The sequence below is a fragment of the Esox lucius genome, chromosome 13 (genome assembly GCF_011004845.1).
Source record: "Esox lucius isolate fEsoLuc1 chromosome 13, fEsoLuc1.pri, whole genome shotgun sequence".
Taxonomy (NCBI): Eukaryota; Metazoa; Chordata; class Actinopteri; order Esociformes; family Esocidae; genus Esox; species Esox lucius.
The window spans coordinates 31,382,686-31,399,371 of NC_047581.1; the positions used below are offsets into that span (position 1 = coordinate 31,382,686).

At 40.1% G+C, this 16,686-nt stretch overlaps 2 protein-coding genes across 2 annotated transcripts in view; both read right to left on the reverse strand.

Annotated features, from left to right (window-relative positions):
- aacs (acetoacetyl-CoA synthetase) overlaps positions 1 to 2,594 on the reverse strand; it is a 35,976-nt gene extending 33,382 nt beyond the window's left edge. The window contains exons 1-3 of the mRNA XM_029124701.2: positions 2,290 to 2,594; positions 1,272 to 1,375; positions 361 to 481 (exon numbers count right to left, since the gene is read on the reverse strand). Of these exons, the coding sequence (XP_028980534.1) occupies positions 361 to 481; positions 1,272 to 1,375; positions 2,290 to 2,422 (358 nt within the window). The 5' untranslated portion in view covers positions 2,423 to 2,594. The remainder of the gene's footprint in view (positions 1 to 360; positions 482 to 1,271; positions 1,376 to 2,289) is intronic.
- A 5,646-nt stretch (positions 2,595 to 8,240) lies between these two features.
- On the reverse strand, positions 8,241 to 13,605 carry bri3bp (bri3 binding protein). The gene is made up of 3 exons (XM_010877036.3): positions 13,304 to 13,605; positions 11,160 to 11,262; positions 8,241 to 11,016 (listed from the first exon to the last, which is right to left on the reverse strand). Exons 1-3 carry the CDS (start codon positions 13,484 to 13,486, stop codon positions 10,595 to 10,597), a joined length of 708 nt encoding a protein of 235 aa, XP_010875338.1. The 5' UTR covers positions 13,487 to 13,605; the 3' UTR covers positions 8,241 to 10,594.
- Positions 13,606 to 16,686: the final 3,081 nt, after the last annotated feature.

Genomic DNA, 16,686 nt, shown 5'->3' on the forward strand with positions numbered 1-16,686 from the left:
GACACGGTCGATTAGGAAAGCTTATTGGAGGAAATAAAACAGCATCCCTCCTTGTTCCGTTTCAGAACAGCCTTGTACAGATATGCAAGGTGACCTTTGGAATTTATCACATTGATTGGCTTAATTGAAATTAGCTGTAAATAAAGCCCAGAACACGGGGTTTGACGAGACCGGGACACCCGGGTTTGACGAGACCGGGACACACATGGTATGTGGTATCAAACAAGGGTTGGATACCACACACAAAAAGGTTTCGATTGATATGACATAATATAACTGCTCTGTGACTCACAAATAACCTTTTTTAAAATTTACCTTTTAGTAATTTTACCTTGATATCATCTTCTGAAAGGTACTTACTAGCTGCATAGAGAGCCACTTTGTCCTGGTCTTTGTGCTTCAGCAGGTTTTCGGCATAGTTCATACGGCTTCCTTTGAACCACTCTGGAACATCTGATATCCTCTTGGAAACATCCACCACCTGAGGAAATTACATTAAATGAAATACATTAAATTGTGTTCTACATTATTCAACCTCTGGCTTAATGAAGCAATCCAGGATCCCAGGCACGACCATTCATAACATACTGTACTAATTGCATTGTAATTCATCACGCAGATGTATTCTTCGATACGGTGGCAGACAAATGATGACCCGTTTTGGCTAGAAAGCACCACTTTCAAAACTAATTGCTGAAATGACACAAAAGCTCTGGCGAATTCCAACGCACAGCACTGCACTGGTCCTAAAAGCATGAAGCAACGGACTGGTCTTTGACCAATAGATTAGCAAAACATACCGTATAGGATTCTCAACCAATGATAACACAGTAGGCCTATGAATCACAATAGATACATTTTCAAGGTGAGAGTATTTGATTGTGAGCATTCCAAAGCAGTTTTTTTTTGTTCTTGTTAACTATTTTGACTATTCAAACAACAAAAGATAGACCCGGTAAAAGCTGTCACTAACATATGCATGTATTGCTGCAGAAGGGGTTTGAATCCAGCCTACTGGATTCAACAAAAACTCCCTCATATGTATTATCCCACCTGTCTCTATGAAAATACAATGTAACAACATTCCCGAAAATGGAAGGAAAACAAAATATAAAAATGCAATGCTAGTGTTCAAACGGGCCCTGGACCCTGTTGAAAATAAGTGCACTAGGCTATGAGGAAAAGGATTCCATTCGGAGTGAGCACAGTCCATTATGAAATGTAGTGCAATCTAATGTACAAAGAAAACAGGAAAAAGTGGACGGACACACCTCCTCATACATCCTGGAACACACGACTCCGCAGAAACGCCACACTTCTGCCCAGAACTCCGGGTAGCTCTCCACAGACCATTGGTACAGGCCATTGTAGTCGGCTGCAAAGGAACCGGATCAGGGACAAAATAACCGTCATGATACAGACTTAGCGGCAACTTGGAAAGCTTCAGACAGCTGATAAATTTGCAATGAGAAGCAGACAACAGATTAAGGCATGTGCATGCTTCAGCTTGAAAGGCAGGCAATTTGAGAACAGACAATACAGTGGAAAAACTATTGTAGATGGTGGTGATGATAAAAAGTGCATCATAGGTTTCAAAGCATCATATGTTTCACAAAAAAAACTGCTTAGACACATTTTTGCCGGGGACTGGTTAACAGTGGACCAATGAAGTTAACACTTAAATGGTCGAGTACAATGAGACGAGTCACGGCAGGCATTGAGGCAAACCTTTGTCTTAACAACTAGGTCGCTAAAAAAAGCATCAGCATGTTCTGGAGGTATTGGTGGTAGATATTAGGGCATGACGAAACACAGTTGACAGGTTGTCGTTCAAGGGCATGGAGAAAATAAGAGACAATTTACTATCTGTTTAACGTAATCTTGCTCTCAGTGAGGCCAGGTAGCATGGTACAGACCTAAACATTAGACCTGGAATTTGACACATACTGTACTCAGCAATTGGCAAGACTGCATTCGGTAGCTAGTTAGCATGTATGATAGCCCCTATTTCTCAAATAAAGAAGCATGCTGTTGCATTATGTCTGTAAAGCTGATGTTTGACAAAACCTGGGACTAAAAACAAATACTCATTTATGCTGTCTGTTAGGAAGTGGTTGAGTGGAGCTGGCAGTGCTACTACTCACGCTAGCATGTAGATTAGCGACACAACATTACGAACGCATGTCTTGGTTCATTAACTGTTAAATAACCCAAGCGAAATATATCGATTAGTACTCATAAATAACGTTAGATGCGACTATAGCATACATGTCCTCCCTGGTCACTCACCCAGATTAAGCCCGAAGTCTCGGTTCACCTGTGTCCTGAATCTGTCCATCTGTGTGTTCTTCTTCGAGTCTGGATACCATAATACCTTCGAATCCATTATCTTCTTGCTCATCCGTTCGGCGTCTTTAGACATGGTTATTGTAACCTTGTTATGTCCTCTGTTAAAATTAACGTATTCCTTTATATCCTAGCTAGCTACCGTAGCAACACAACAAGCACAGTATACGTAAGAATAAAGGACAGCTAACCAGAACGGACTGTCATTCATTCCCACAACCCGCAGGGATAAACCATGTTCCCTCCCACATTATATCCTTCCGCTGTTGAGAAAGAGTACCATACATTTAGTCCCGAATAAATCGTGTTAGTGGTAAACAGTTGGCATATCTAATATAACCATTGGATTGTGCGTGATTACGACATAGAAACTGTCAACATGTTTTAGTTTATGATATATAGATAAGCAAATGTAAATTTAAACAAATTGCACCGCTCGTTATCCTTAGTAAATGGGATGTGGATAACCATCGGTTTCTTATCAAAAGCAAATGACTCTATTTTAACACGGTTTATTGTCTGGCTGTTTTATGGGAGAGCAGTAGGCCTACAGTTTTGTTTCCCGCAAAGTTAAAACATCTTGCACTTTCTATATTGATGGCTTGCACTGGGTTTTGTAGATTAGGTCCGGAGGACCTGCACAATGGTAAGTGTGCAGAGAAACTTAACCATGGGGTTTAGTTCACCACACTCATTCAGCCTTACATAAAAAATAAAACCTTTTTAGGGCATATTTGGTTCAAGAAGGATTTTAAGCAAATTTTTTAGGAGTATGTACTTTGTAGAATGTGCATACTCCTAAAAAAAAGCTGTTAACTTTGTTGAATGGTTGCTACAGCATAATATTCACAAAGTAATAATATTTTTTAATAAAAACGGGTTATTTGGTATCACAATCTTGACGCAACTTCGGGTCAGAATGTCTGCGTGGAACGATATCACGCCGAGGCACGCCACCAGCTTGTCTGCAATGGGATTGGTCTAAAACCAACTCGTTCCACATCAGCCGAGACACGTCAATGTGCGACACGTCCGTGTTGACTGGCGGCAACGCTGTCCAATAAAAATACAATATCGATCAGAGACAGCCCTCGAATGTGGAGACGCACCAATCAAAATCGCGAAACAAGACGGCGTTTTTAGAGGTGTGCCCAATCAGATCTCTAGTCAAAAGGAGAGTTTTTTCATGTTATTTTGGACGTAGTTAGCTCTATTTGAAAAGTGTAAGTTGATTTATGAAAATGGATAGTGGACGGAATTGCGTTGCCCTTGAATGCCAAAGTCTGATTCTAGATTGGATCAGTGAAGCAAGTAAAGAGAGGGAGGTGGTGTAAAGGAATAGGGCCTCCACCAGCGTTTCTCGAAGTAGTACGACCTTTACATTTTGTCAAGAGAAATAGTAAAGAGAAATAGTAAAACAATTAGGCTTGGAACAGTACATCAAACGGGGGTTATGCAAGTACCTTTGGGTATAACTGCAAAATGTGTTTGTAATAAAACAGCAGATACTGTTTTCTTCTTGCAAATGATTTATGCCATAAAATATATGGAACACGTTAGAATAGGCTGGATTAAGACCAGAGAATAGATCAGACTAGGGAAGAACATCAATGACCAAGTCATTTTCTACTGTACTGCCTTGAGATTTTTCTTGATGCATTTCAAACCTTACTTCAAATGTGACTATTACTACAAATCAGTCTGAAATCTTGTTTTGCAAACTGTAGTTGATGGTAGTAGAATGCATCACCATATTAACCTGGAGTGGGCGCAACAGTTAATTTTGATCTAAGTGAGTTCATTGGATAAAAAGTCTGGGGAGCCATGCGCTACTCCCTGGGTTATAAGCCTGTTCGGATCAGACGATGATCCGAAAACCGCCCAGCACATCACAGGTGCCCAGCTCACAGGCATCGTAGACCTCCAGCGCAAGTGGTGTCTGCGCAAGGCACACGGGCCTCACCAGGGACCCTTCACATCCGTGCCACAAACGCTTTGCCCTCCTCCCATCTGGCAGGCAGTACAGGTCTCTCCGTTGTCGCACCAGCAGGCTCAGGAACAGTTTCTGTCCATCTACTGTAACCGTGATGAACTCTGTGACTTTCCATCACTAACCACGCTCACCCTTTGTACTACTGGACTCTGTCACTGCCTTACAAAAATCTGATAAGGAAGTTTTTTTGGTTGTCTACAGGTACTTGTCATTGCTGCTATTCCTGTATATAATTTGCAAATGCCGACTTGCACCTTAAAATTGCCTTCATTGCACATTGAGAACTGCCAATGTACTGCATTTTCAACTGTTACATACAGGTTTACCTCGGGAACCTCATTGCTGCTATTCCTGCATTTCAGTTGCACATTTTACCCTACTCCCTTAATTTACCTCGACTGCAAATTCAGAATGGTATTGAGAATTGCCACACAACTATTTATCCCACTTGTTCTTACATTATACTTAATACTTGTAAATGTTCTGCCCTCCTCCATTTGCTCTTCTGTTTAGACGCAAACTGCATTTCGTTGTACAAGTACCTGCACTTGTTCAGTGACAATAAAGTTGAATCTAATATGTGCTTTACACATACCCAGTCAATCATCTTGAGTAGAAATGTCACTATGCACTATGCCAACATTTTAATTAGCATACAGCATGTTTGTGTGGTCTACAGTACGATGGTGTCATATAGTAGTATTGTGTTGTGACACTGGGGGGATGGATGCACATTTAAGTGCCTATCTTAACATTACCCACTTCCTCTAACAGGACATGTTGATGTGAGGTTATCACGCATTTGTTAAAGGCACAATTCTCAAAATGGTCATAACAATTTGTAATAATAATAGTAATTCATTTATTGCATTATAAGAACAGACATTTCTGAATGTATATATAGGTAGTGTATATTGTGATTAAAGAGACTATAGAGAAGAGTAATATGTATGCAATTGTCCTTGAATAAAAGCAAGATATTTAGCCTTTAACCTCATGGTAATTGTCTGATTTTAAAACCAAAACTATTGAAATAGGAGCTAAATGAAGACAAAATCATTGTCCCAATATTCACAGATGCACTGCACATCAACATTTCCAATAAGCTTTACAACAGCCTCAGGTGTTTTGACCAAACAATGGCTTCCTTAAATATTGCTTAAGAAATGGCATGTTTACATAAGTGATGCAAGTTTTATTCACCTATACTCATAGTGGCTTCATTGACTATTATTCACACTTATGTGGTTGATGTTTACAGCTCTCTTATGACTGCACAAATGTATAAATAACTATCTATAAACCACTGTCATGCCAGTTGTATCAAAGGGTTTGGTGCCCTGAAGTATGGAGACTGTGTATGAATGTTCTAAATGGTGAAATCATTATCTACTGAAGAAACCAGTAAGTTCATTAATACACTTAATTGAAGGCTGATTTTAAAAGCCACATTTTTCATTATTAAGCCAAAAGAAAAGAAAAAAACATTTATCAACCATCTGCTGGGCTATATCATTAAATCATTTTTTTTTTTTACATTTTGGCTTTTAAAATGGTCTTTATAGTATAATTAAGTGCTTTGTCTGTGTGGATTCTGCAGACAGATAGCTACAAGCAAAATGAAGTACAAACTAACCTTCTTAGATGCATTAGCTATAATGTGACATAATGACAAAAATATAAGAATACATACGTACATTTTTTTTTGCTTCCTATTAAAAGAAACAGAAACTTTACAATTTGAGTATCATATTGGAATTCCCCCATGTCGTTAGAACCAGTGTAACAGTATAAGGTGGCCTTAAATATTAGTCAATAAAGTGCATAAAATGTTTGACTATTTGCCACATGCGTTTAAAACTAAACATAATCTCCCTGGTGACCTGTTTCCTTCCAGTGAGATATCCAACATCACTCCAGAGGTTTTGGAGCAGTACCAGTTATAAGACAGAAATTACCATATATCATTCTTTTCAACAGAATCCCCGCTTTCATCTGTGACAGAAAATGTATTTCTAGCATATATGGTTCTGCCAAAATTATTGGAAACGTGAGGATAACAAACTTTTAAGGTTAATTCAACTGGCCAATCAACAGCACCTCAAGCCTAACTACTCAAGTCTATACAATCGTCTTTAGATCTGAATAAACACATCAAGGCGTTCGTTCCATCTCCACCAAGAGCTCTTCTGTTATATTGGCACGACAAACAAGCTGGCTTGACGTGTAGCATTAGGAAATATCTGCGTATTGGGCTTAGAATGACCGTTCCAACCAACCAAAATGCTAGGTTTGGTGGGGCTGGCTGAAATATGAGGAAACGCCTAAGGTAGCGCCAAAGCAAACACTTGGAAAGAAGCTCTTGTAACAGTGGACTGTGTTCGTTGTCAAGGGCCTTGCTGCCAACTCCCACTGCTAAGTGTTCCAAGAGTGTTGTTTTGTCTGCGCCCATCACAATGACATCCATTTTGAAAAATGCCCTGACAGTTTGGCTATGTTGTGATGTGCAAGAGGATCCTTTACTTCCTAATTCTGTTGGTACTTTTCAGTAAGGTTTTGTGTGTAAACCAGCATTTTGTTATTCAGAATTAATTAACCAAAACGACCTGAACAGGACATGGTCGTATGACTCATACAGTGGCTTTCTAAAACTATTCACCCCCTTGGACATTTACATTTTATTGTGTTACAACATCAAATCAAACTTGATTTTTATTGGGAGTTTTTGCCACTGATGTCTATCATGTCAAAGTGAAAAATAAAATCTACAAAATGTTCAAAATTCATTAGATATGAAAAACAGAAAATAATTGACTGCATAAGTACGTATATAACCTCCATTAGTCAATATTAAAGCCATGCATCCATCTATTTGGATAAATCTTGTACATCTGCACATAGCAATGTTTGCTCATTCTTCTTTGCAAAATTGCTCAAGCTCCAAGTTGGGTGAGGACATTTGGTGGGCAGCAATTTTTAACTCGTTCTACATATTCTTAGTTGGATTGAGTTTCTGATTTTGACTGGGCCACTCCAGGACATTGAACTTTATTTTTAAGCAAGTGCATTTGGCTGTACTTTCTGGGTCATTTCCCTGCTGGGAGATTAATCTTTTCCCAAGTCCTAGGTGTCTCTACAGACATCAACAGGCTTTCTTCCAGCTTCCAGGATATATCAGTGTCTTGCTGCAACCATTTTGCCCTCAATCTTCCAAAGCTTTCCAGGCCCTGATGCAGTGAAGCATCCCCTTTGCATGATGCTGCCACAACACTGCTTAGCATGGGGGCAGCATCTATTTTGGTTTTATCAGACCATAATATCATCTTCCACTCGGTCTCACTCTCCCACATGCCTTCTGGGAAATTCTCACCAAGATTTCATGAGGTCACTTTAGTGAAGCATACATGCTATTGTGACAGTATATAATGTATCACAGCTCAGCTTAAGAAGACTGCAACTCCTTTAGCCACAGGTCTCTTGCTAGCCTCCCTGGCTAGTTCCTTTCGCACTGGATACTCAGTTTTTGGGGACTGCCTGTTCTAGGTAGAATCACAGTGCCACATTCTCTGCATTCCATAATAATGGACTTTACTGTGATCCAGGATATTCAATGCCAAGGATTTGTTCTTATATCCTACCTGATTGGTGCTTTGAACAGGCGCATTCTGGATTCGCATTGAATGTTCCTTTGTCTTTATGATATAGATTTTTATTAAGAATTTTACCAAACAACTCTGGGACCTCTGAGAGACAGGTGTGGCAAAAAGAAACAGATTATATGCATTTTAATTTCTTTTTTGTAACAATAAAATCTGGAAAAGTCCAAGCTGGGCAAATATTTTTGAGAGCCTCTGTATTTGATTTCAAGACCACAAGCATATGGAGGACTGCAAAGCATAAATAGAGTTTTGTTTTGTTTATTCAAACTTGGACCTCATTTTCACTTTAAAATGACTCCTAAGGGAGATTCATTTCCACAACATACACATTTCAATACATGACTGTTGACCAGCAGGCAGTAGGGTAAAATAATTTCCCCACATCACAAAAGTAGAGAACATATGAAAATAGAAAAACAACATAAAAACAAAAGGGAAAATGCTAAATCACTTCAGTGTATAACACGTTTAACAAGATAAGTGCGTTGAAACACAAAACGACCAAAACGTGTTCATAATTGGCAGAGCACACGCGTGGAGTACATGATAGAACACTATGGTCCAGTGCTGAATGGATCCTCTCAATAATGAATACAATGAGAGGCAGAGTCATTCGGGTGTCATTCATAGTGACAGTATAATCCAGGTGATGGATAACCTACTCTGATTCAGTGTCAGGACAAAGGAGTCAAATTGACAGGAAATAATATTCCATTACTAGTTAGGACGCCTCAAAGTTATTTACATTTGTCCTTCCAAAAAATGAAATAGCTGCAAAAAAAAGGAGGGTTTGTATGCATCTCAAATGTTCTTCTTAGAATGCTATTAATACTAGAACATATGAACAACATAGGATCCTAATTTAAGCAAGAAAATAATCCTGTACATTTGAAGAATGATGATTGTAGGAATTTTCTCCTGCAACAGGGTGGTCAAATTATGATCCTACATGTGTACATCAGCTGGCTAGAAGGATGGTAGGCCTGGCCTCCTCTACAGTACATTAATAAGTGCAACAGGATCTAAGATGACCAATTGTAAAAAAATAAAAACTCACATTTAAATATTTTTGGATTTCACACAATGAACATCCTAGCCTTTAAAACAAATACAACATTCAAATGCCCTCAATCTAACAACAGCGATGGGCAATTGGAAATTACCCATAACAAATGACAATAACAGATAGGTGTACTGAACCAGAGGACCTCAAATACTACTGAAGGTCTGGTAACAGGTAAAAAAAGACACAAACACAAATGTGCCAGCACACTGGGACAATGTAAAAATCATTGAACAACGACACCGCATTTAGCGGTGCTGCCCATGGGAATGTCCTTAAGCGGAGTCTACCTTCGAATTGTACAACGTCGGATTCGGTCACGGGCGGCTTGAAGCGGGGGTTGGCGTCAGGCACACTGCTCGTTCAGCAAAAAAAATGCATGTCTTTTCCCACTTAATATTAATAAATAACGAAAGCATTAAAACACGTTAAAAAAAAATACAAATCAAAACACACACACACACCGTCGTTTACACTAAGGCCTTATACAATTTCTCATGTAAAATTATGCAAGGCAAGGAGTGACCAAAGTATATCAACATCCACAACAATGATATAGCCAGGGCATGCAGAACGGGTGATGTGCTGAAGCCGAGAATCCCGGACATAAAGCGGATAGAAGTCGACTTTCAGAGAGCTGAGCACTGGACTGCTGGTACACATCGGTAACCACCACCATTATGCCCTTCCCGCCATAAACCCCCATTTCTATGTGGCCGATTAAGCCTGATCTCAAGGCAGCACCTTCAATCCTTCTTCTTGACTCTCTATGATTCCAAAATCAATTAGCAACAAATGTTGTTATTCTAACCAGGCGTCAAAGTCATTCCAGAGGACCCTCGGACACTAGGCGGTCCATGGAATGAGTCTGACACCCCGACAGGTTTTAAGAGATGACAATGATGTGGGGTATATTAACATCATTTTCTTGATATTCATATACTGTTTATTTTTTTTCTCCCTGAGATTTTTGTGCCTGTCCAGGTTTCTCCAGTCTGTTAACTGCTTTCAGTGCTTCTCCATTGATTGGTGTGCATAAAACCCACCCACACACATACAGTTGTACGTACTGACACACAATGTCTATTTATAGAAAAAGAGGTCCTGAAATGCTTTAGGAGTTACCTACTGCTACAATGGAAGGGTGAAATCATTTACACCATACATCTTAATGCAATAAATACATCTTGTCATTAACCTACTAACTAGTGAGCTCACTGGGATATAAATACATGTTCCTGACCCTCCCTTAAACATTCTCATATTCCAAAGAAAAGTAATAAAAGAGAACATCCTCACCGATTCTCCAAAGATCAACCAACAGGAGTGGATGCACTGTATAATAAAAATGTACCCCCCCCCCCCCCGACAGAATTTTCAATAAATAAAAAACACAATAGGCTTTTTTCTTGTTACACAAAGCCTCTGCTTAAAATCTTCCTTCCCAAACCCAAATACACTCTGACCCCCCTGCCACGCCCCCACCCTCGCTCCCTCCCTCCAGGTGTTGCCAGGCATGGTTGCCGGGTATCTCTACTTCTCCCCCGAGCGCTCCAGGCTGTCGATTACCCTGCTCAGCCGGATGTTCAGCAGGCGCACCTGGGTGTCCAGGTGGTCGATCTTCTCCTCCAGAGAGGCAGAACTGCCGCCTTTGCGCCAGTATGCCCCCACGGGCCCGGTCATGAAGTACACTGCCATCACGAAACACAGGGGGGGCACCGCCCGCTCCGGGTCCCCCTCAAACTTCTGCAGGATGTACAGGCAAGAGAGGGCGAACAGGGTTACCCGGGCCAGCCAGAAGAAACGGCCGAACAGAATGTGCAGCAGGTAGAAGAACCCCCCCAGAAACAGGGAGAGGAACCAGTATGCCACCAGCACGGCTGCCACCAGGAGCAGGGCCCTGGCTGGGGAGCTGGTCAAAGATGTCGGGCTGAAGTAGTGGCTGAGGTTGGAGGCTGGGGAAGGTGGAGAGAATGAGGCCCGGTCAACGAAAAGGTGTGGAACTGCTTGCCATCAAAGCCAGTCAAAATGTACCAAACACCAAAAGACGTGACTTGCTATCCTGGCATCAAACATACCCATAGGATATGACACTTACCGTCAATGCCCATAACATCCAACAGATCCGTCCATACCTTCCAAATGGTGTCCAGGAAAGAGTCGACACCATGGACAAAGCGTTCCGTGGTCTTGGAGAAGAACTGGAAAGGAAGAGGAGAAAAATTGGATACTGTGGATTTACAACAACCATTTACTGTATAGCACTATTCGGTGCCGGCCCTAGCCTTTTGGGGGCCCTAAGCTAAATTTGATTAAGCGCCTATGTCGCTTAGGCCTAGGACCGGCTTTAGCACTATTTATTCCAAACCAAAGTGAAGGTTCTCTGTAGCTTCAATAGCCACAATATGACAAACATACCTATTTTTTTCAACGTTTTCTTAAAATGTGATTTTACCTAAATTTACAGGTAGGACATTAATTTCACCAGCCATGCCTGGCGGTTGGTGACAGGCTAGTCATTTTTTGGGGGGAGAAATACACTGAAGTCAAGTATGAGTACATGATGCAAGTGATATTGAAAATTACAGCTCAAGGAAGATCTACCACCAATGTCCTCCACCAATTAACAATGGGCGCACTGACTGATTTGGCCTCCATCAGTATTACAATTTAGTCATTCATATCATCATCTATATACATACATACATATATAGGGATAAATTCCACTTTTTGGGATAAAGGTCCACTTTTTGGTCATAATTGAATTACAGAACCATGTCTAAAGAAACAGATCAGTGGACCTGGTTATGAAACAATTTAAACAGCCTTGAAAATCCCCTGGACCATGGTCAAGATGATTATTGAGAAGCAGAAGGTGTAAGGCACCTGGATGACCAAGCAAGTTAAAGACTGATCCGATAGGCCACCAAGAGGCCAATGGCAACTTTAACAAAGCTACAGCCTCTTATTGTCAAGACTGATCAATGTGGGTATGTGACCACAATATCCCAAGCACTGTATTAATATGATTTTGCATGGAGAGGTGTCAAGAAAGGAAGCCTTTACCCAATAATCCCCACAGTGAATCATGTTTGAATTATGGCAAAAAGAACCAAAAAACACTGATGGTGGTCATATGGAAACAAAAGTAGTGGTCTTACAAAAATAAAATTGAGCTTTTTATTCAGATGCAAAGCATTGCGTTTGGCACAAACACAACCTGGCATTTAACCCAAGGAACACCATCCCTACTGTGAAAAATAGTGGTGGTGGCAGTATCATGTTACAGGGACTTTTTTTTTGTCCTTCTGGGTTTAGGGCAAATGTCAGGACCGAAGGCAAAAAAAAAAAAGGGCCTTAAATTCACCATACAGCATGGCAACAATTGGCTAACATGAGGACATTTCCTGAAGTGGCACTGTCTGAGCCCTTACCTAAAAATGCAACCTGGCGCTTTTCCCCCACAAATTTAGGTGTGAGATACTGTAGATAGTGTACCAATCCCAACAGACTCACAAATGTAAGCACAGCCAAATGTGCTTCCATCAGGGGGATTTAAAACCTAACCTGTGATGGTATTTGAGATTTGTATTTTATATCACAAAAAAGTATTGACCTTAGGAGTTTGGAGTACGATGACAAAACATTATATAAATGTTAAGCGGTAGTAGACTTCCTATAGGCAATGAATAAGGTAAAATGGGCACGACTTCCCCTTTTTTTGTTTTACTTCGACTCTGCAATAAGTAGTAAAATGTTTATAGGTTAGATTACAAATGATGGCGGGACATTATTTACGTTGCTATAAGCGTTAGCTGGGTAGATTCCACATGATAGTTTCCCGTGACTTTGTTCAGGTGAACAGAATGTCTGAACCAGCTGTCCAGAAAAGTGGGCAAAATGAAAATCTTTCGTTATAGTATTAAGTTAATAAAAGTACAACATTAAAATGCATGCATTTTACGGGACATTAGCCATTTCTAAAAGCGTGTATATTAATTAGTGGTTTGCCATGTCCATCTTATTTAACTAGGTTGTAAGCTACACAATTTTCAAAATGGCAACCATGTACTCTAGCTATGAATTTGACGTCCGGGCGCCCTTGGTTAGCTGCTGCTCTTTTACTGTCTGACAACTACTACTAAATAATGTTGGACACCTATCTTTTTTAACTTTCTATGTAGCGACATTGGTCCAATTTAGATGAAAAAAATAATAATTTGCTGATAAACCATAACTCACCTTGTAAAGACCTCGAATGTTGTCCTCACCAAAAACATTGCTTAACGCTTGGTAGAATCCATTAGCCGCCCTTCTGAAACTATTCTGGTTGCTGCTGGAATCTTTCCGGCTTCTGGCCGTGTCTGCACAAAGCAAAGACGCGAAAAGCAGCAACAGAATAACGTGCAGTTTAATTCCCTTCATATTTTAGATGTGCTGTAGTAGTCCAGGAGATATTTTTTAAATGAGGTCAGTAAAAATACATGTAAATAATTAGCTGCCAGTAACTACACCTCCCCTGGCGAGTGGTGATGATGCTAGTGCCGCTGTACTGAAGTACTAGAAATATATCCGTAAATCAGACCAGATCAGCGAGCAATCTTAAAAAACACTTCCGGGTCACGAAAATGAGGACATTCACAAAATAAAATAGGCCAACGATTTACTTCAAAACTGATATAAATTGAATCTATTAATTGTTTAAGAAAATCTACCTCTCAAAACATTGACAACAGTTCATATTTGATCATATTTAAGAGTAATTTCAATAAAAAGTGGTTATTAAAACACGTTCCAAGAGCAAAAATCAAACAATGCCAATGACTGAATATGGAATACATATTGCCTCATAGCTCATAATCTATTGAATATTCCACAGAGAAAGCAATATAGGAAATGTTCAGGAGAGTGTGTAGAGTAAGACAATCGTGTGTAATCATGGGGAATGGTGCGCTACATCTAGCAACACAATATATTTCACACCCTCTTTAGGTCCCAATGCAAAACACTACAACACTACAAGAAAAAACTATTCTATATGCCGCAGTGAATGTTTTGTGGGAAATGTTCAGGAGACTCTATAGAGTGATTATATGCACACAAAAAATCAAGGGGCACTGTGTATTTGCAATTATTGCTGGCATTATACTCCTCCCATACCATTGGCCACAATGTAATTGCATATAATCACTTTATATAGTCTCCTGAACATTTCCTACAATAAATTCACTGTGGCATATATAATCGTTTTTTCAGTATGAGTCAATAGTTATTTCTTATCCATTGAGTTACACTGTGGCCAGTGGTATGGGTGGAATAAAATGCCAGCAACAATTGCAAATACACAGTGCTTGATTTCTTTGCATACAGTCACTCTATCCACTCTCCTGAACATTTCTTACAGTACAGTCACTGCGGCATATAGAATCGTTTTTTTCTGTGTAGGGCAATATGTATTTCATATCCTTTGAGTTACATTGTGGCCAATGGTATGGGTGGAGTAAAATGGCAGCACCAATTGCAAATACACAGTGCCCCTTGATTGTTTTGCAAATAATCACTCTATAGAGTCTCCTGAACATTTCCTACAATACATTTTTACAATATACACTAAGCAAAGTGGCAAACTTGATTCATTTAATATTATTAATATCGCGTTTTACCGAGGACTTTTAGTTTTGAAGGCAAATTACGAAAACCGGAAGTCTTACTGTTGCTTCGGAATCTCTAATGTTGCCAGCATGACGCCACTGCAGACCAGCAATTAGACAGAAACATCAACTTCCGGATAAAACAATATCAGAATAAAAGTATCCCACGTAATAATACAATTTTAATTACCAACATTAATTAATGATATATTAAAGGGAACATATGTAAGATTTGTTTTGTTCTAATAGCATAAATACAATCATAAATTATCAGAAGACATCTGCAGTTAATGTTTTAAGTTAATGTTTCAAATCTTTTCCCTGAGATATTTTTTTCCCAGCGAAATCGATTGGTATGACGCGTACGAGCGTAATACTACTCGATTTCCCTGGGCAAAAAATAGAATCCAAACTCACGCTTCCCTCTCCAGTGAGATGACGTATCCAGAATCGTCACTGATATAATTGCGGTCATGTGACGTGAAATAGGTGTGCTTAACAAATATTATGAAGCGCACGCAACGCACCGATTCAGAATCTGGCTGATTGTCCACACATAAAGGTCCAAATCAACAGCCATAGCAGCGACGACCCTGCATGTTTATACACAATGCATTTGGATTTTGTATGTGCTTCTGTAGAGTTGACTGAACTGAAAGAAAACTGTGAGAGGGAGAGAGAATTCATAAGAAAAAAAAGGAAACACGTGGATATGAAGCACACTTTAAGAAATGAATTATCAATTAAAAGTGAAAACTGCCTCAGGCACGGATGCTTCTAATTTAAGGTTACTATGCTAAGCTTTCCAAGATTAAGGGGCATTATATGCTGTCAGTTGTTGATTAAAAGTTGATTAGTTGATTAATAAAGAGCAGAGCTATACACTCACCTAAAGGATTATTAGGAACACCATACTAATACTGTGTTTGACCCCCTTTCGCCTTCAGAACTGCCTTAATTCTACGTGGCATTGATTCAACAAGGTGCTGAAAGCATTCTTTAGAAATGTTGGCCCATATTGATAGGATAGCATCTTGCAGTTGATGTAGATTTGTGGGATGCACATCCAGGGCACAAAGCTCCCGTTCCACCACATCCCAAAGATGCTCTATTGGGTTGAGATCTGGTGACTGTGGGGGCCATTTCAGTACAGTGAACTCATTGTCATGTTCAAGAAACCAATTTGAAATGATTCGAGCTTTGTGACATGGTGCATTATCCTGCTGGAAGTAGCCATCAGAGGATGGGTACATGGTGGTCATAAAGGGATGGACATGGTCAGAAACAATGCTCAGTTAGGCCGTGGCATTTAAACAATGCCCAATTGACACTAAGGGGCCTAAAGTGTGCCAAGAAAACATCCCCCACACCATTACACCACCACCACCAGCCTGCACAGTGGTAACAAGGCATGATGGATCCATGTTCTCATTCTGTTTACGCCAAATTCTGACTCTACCATCTGAATGTCTCAACAGAAATCGAGACTCATTAGACCAGGCAACATTCTTCCAGTCTTCAACTGTCCAATTATGGTGAGCTCATGCAAATTGTAGCCTCTTTTTCCTATTTGTTGTGGAGATGAGTGGTACCCGGTGGGGTCTTCTGCTGTAATAACCCATCCACCTCAAGGTTGTGCGTGTTGTGGCTTCACAAATGCTTTGCTGCATACCTCGGTTGAAACGATGGTTATTTCAGTCAAAGTTACTCTTCTATCAGCTTGAATCAGTTGGCCCATTCTCCTCTAACCTCTAGCATCAACAAGGCATTTTCGCCCACAGGACTGCCGCATACAGGATGTTTTTCCCTTTTCACACCATTCTTTGTAAACCCTAGAAATGGTTGTGCGTGAAAATTCCAGTAACTGAGCAGATTGTGAAATATTCAGACCGGCCCATCTGGCACCAACAACCATTCCACGCTCAAAATTGCTTAAATCACCTTTCTTTCCCATTCTGACATTCAGTTTGGAGT

Coding starts and splice junctions, on each gene's coding strand:
- bri3bp (XM_010877036.3), bottom strand. CDS start 13,486: ATGAAGGGAATTAAACTGCACGTTATTCTGTTGCTGCTTTTCGCGTCT. Junction 11,263..13,303: donor ACATTCGAGGTCTTTACAAG/GTGAGTTATGGT, acceptor CTTCCTTTCCAG/TTCTTCTCCAAGACCACGGA. Junction 11,017..11,159: donor GGATGTTATGGGCATTGACG/GTAAGTGTCATA, acceptor CACCTTCCCCAG/CCTCCAACCTCAGCCACTAC.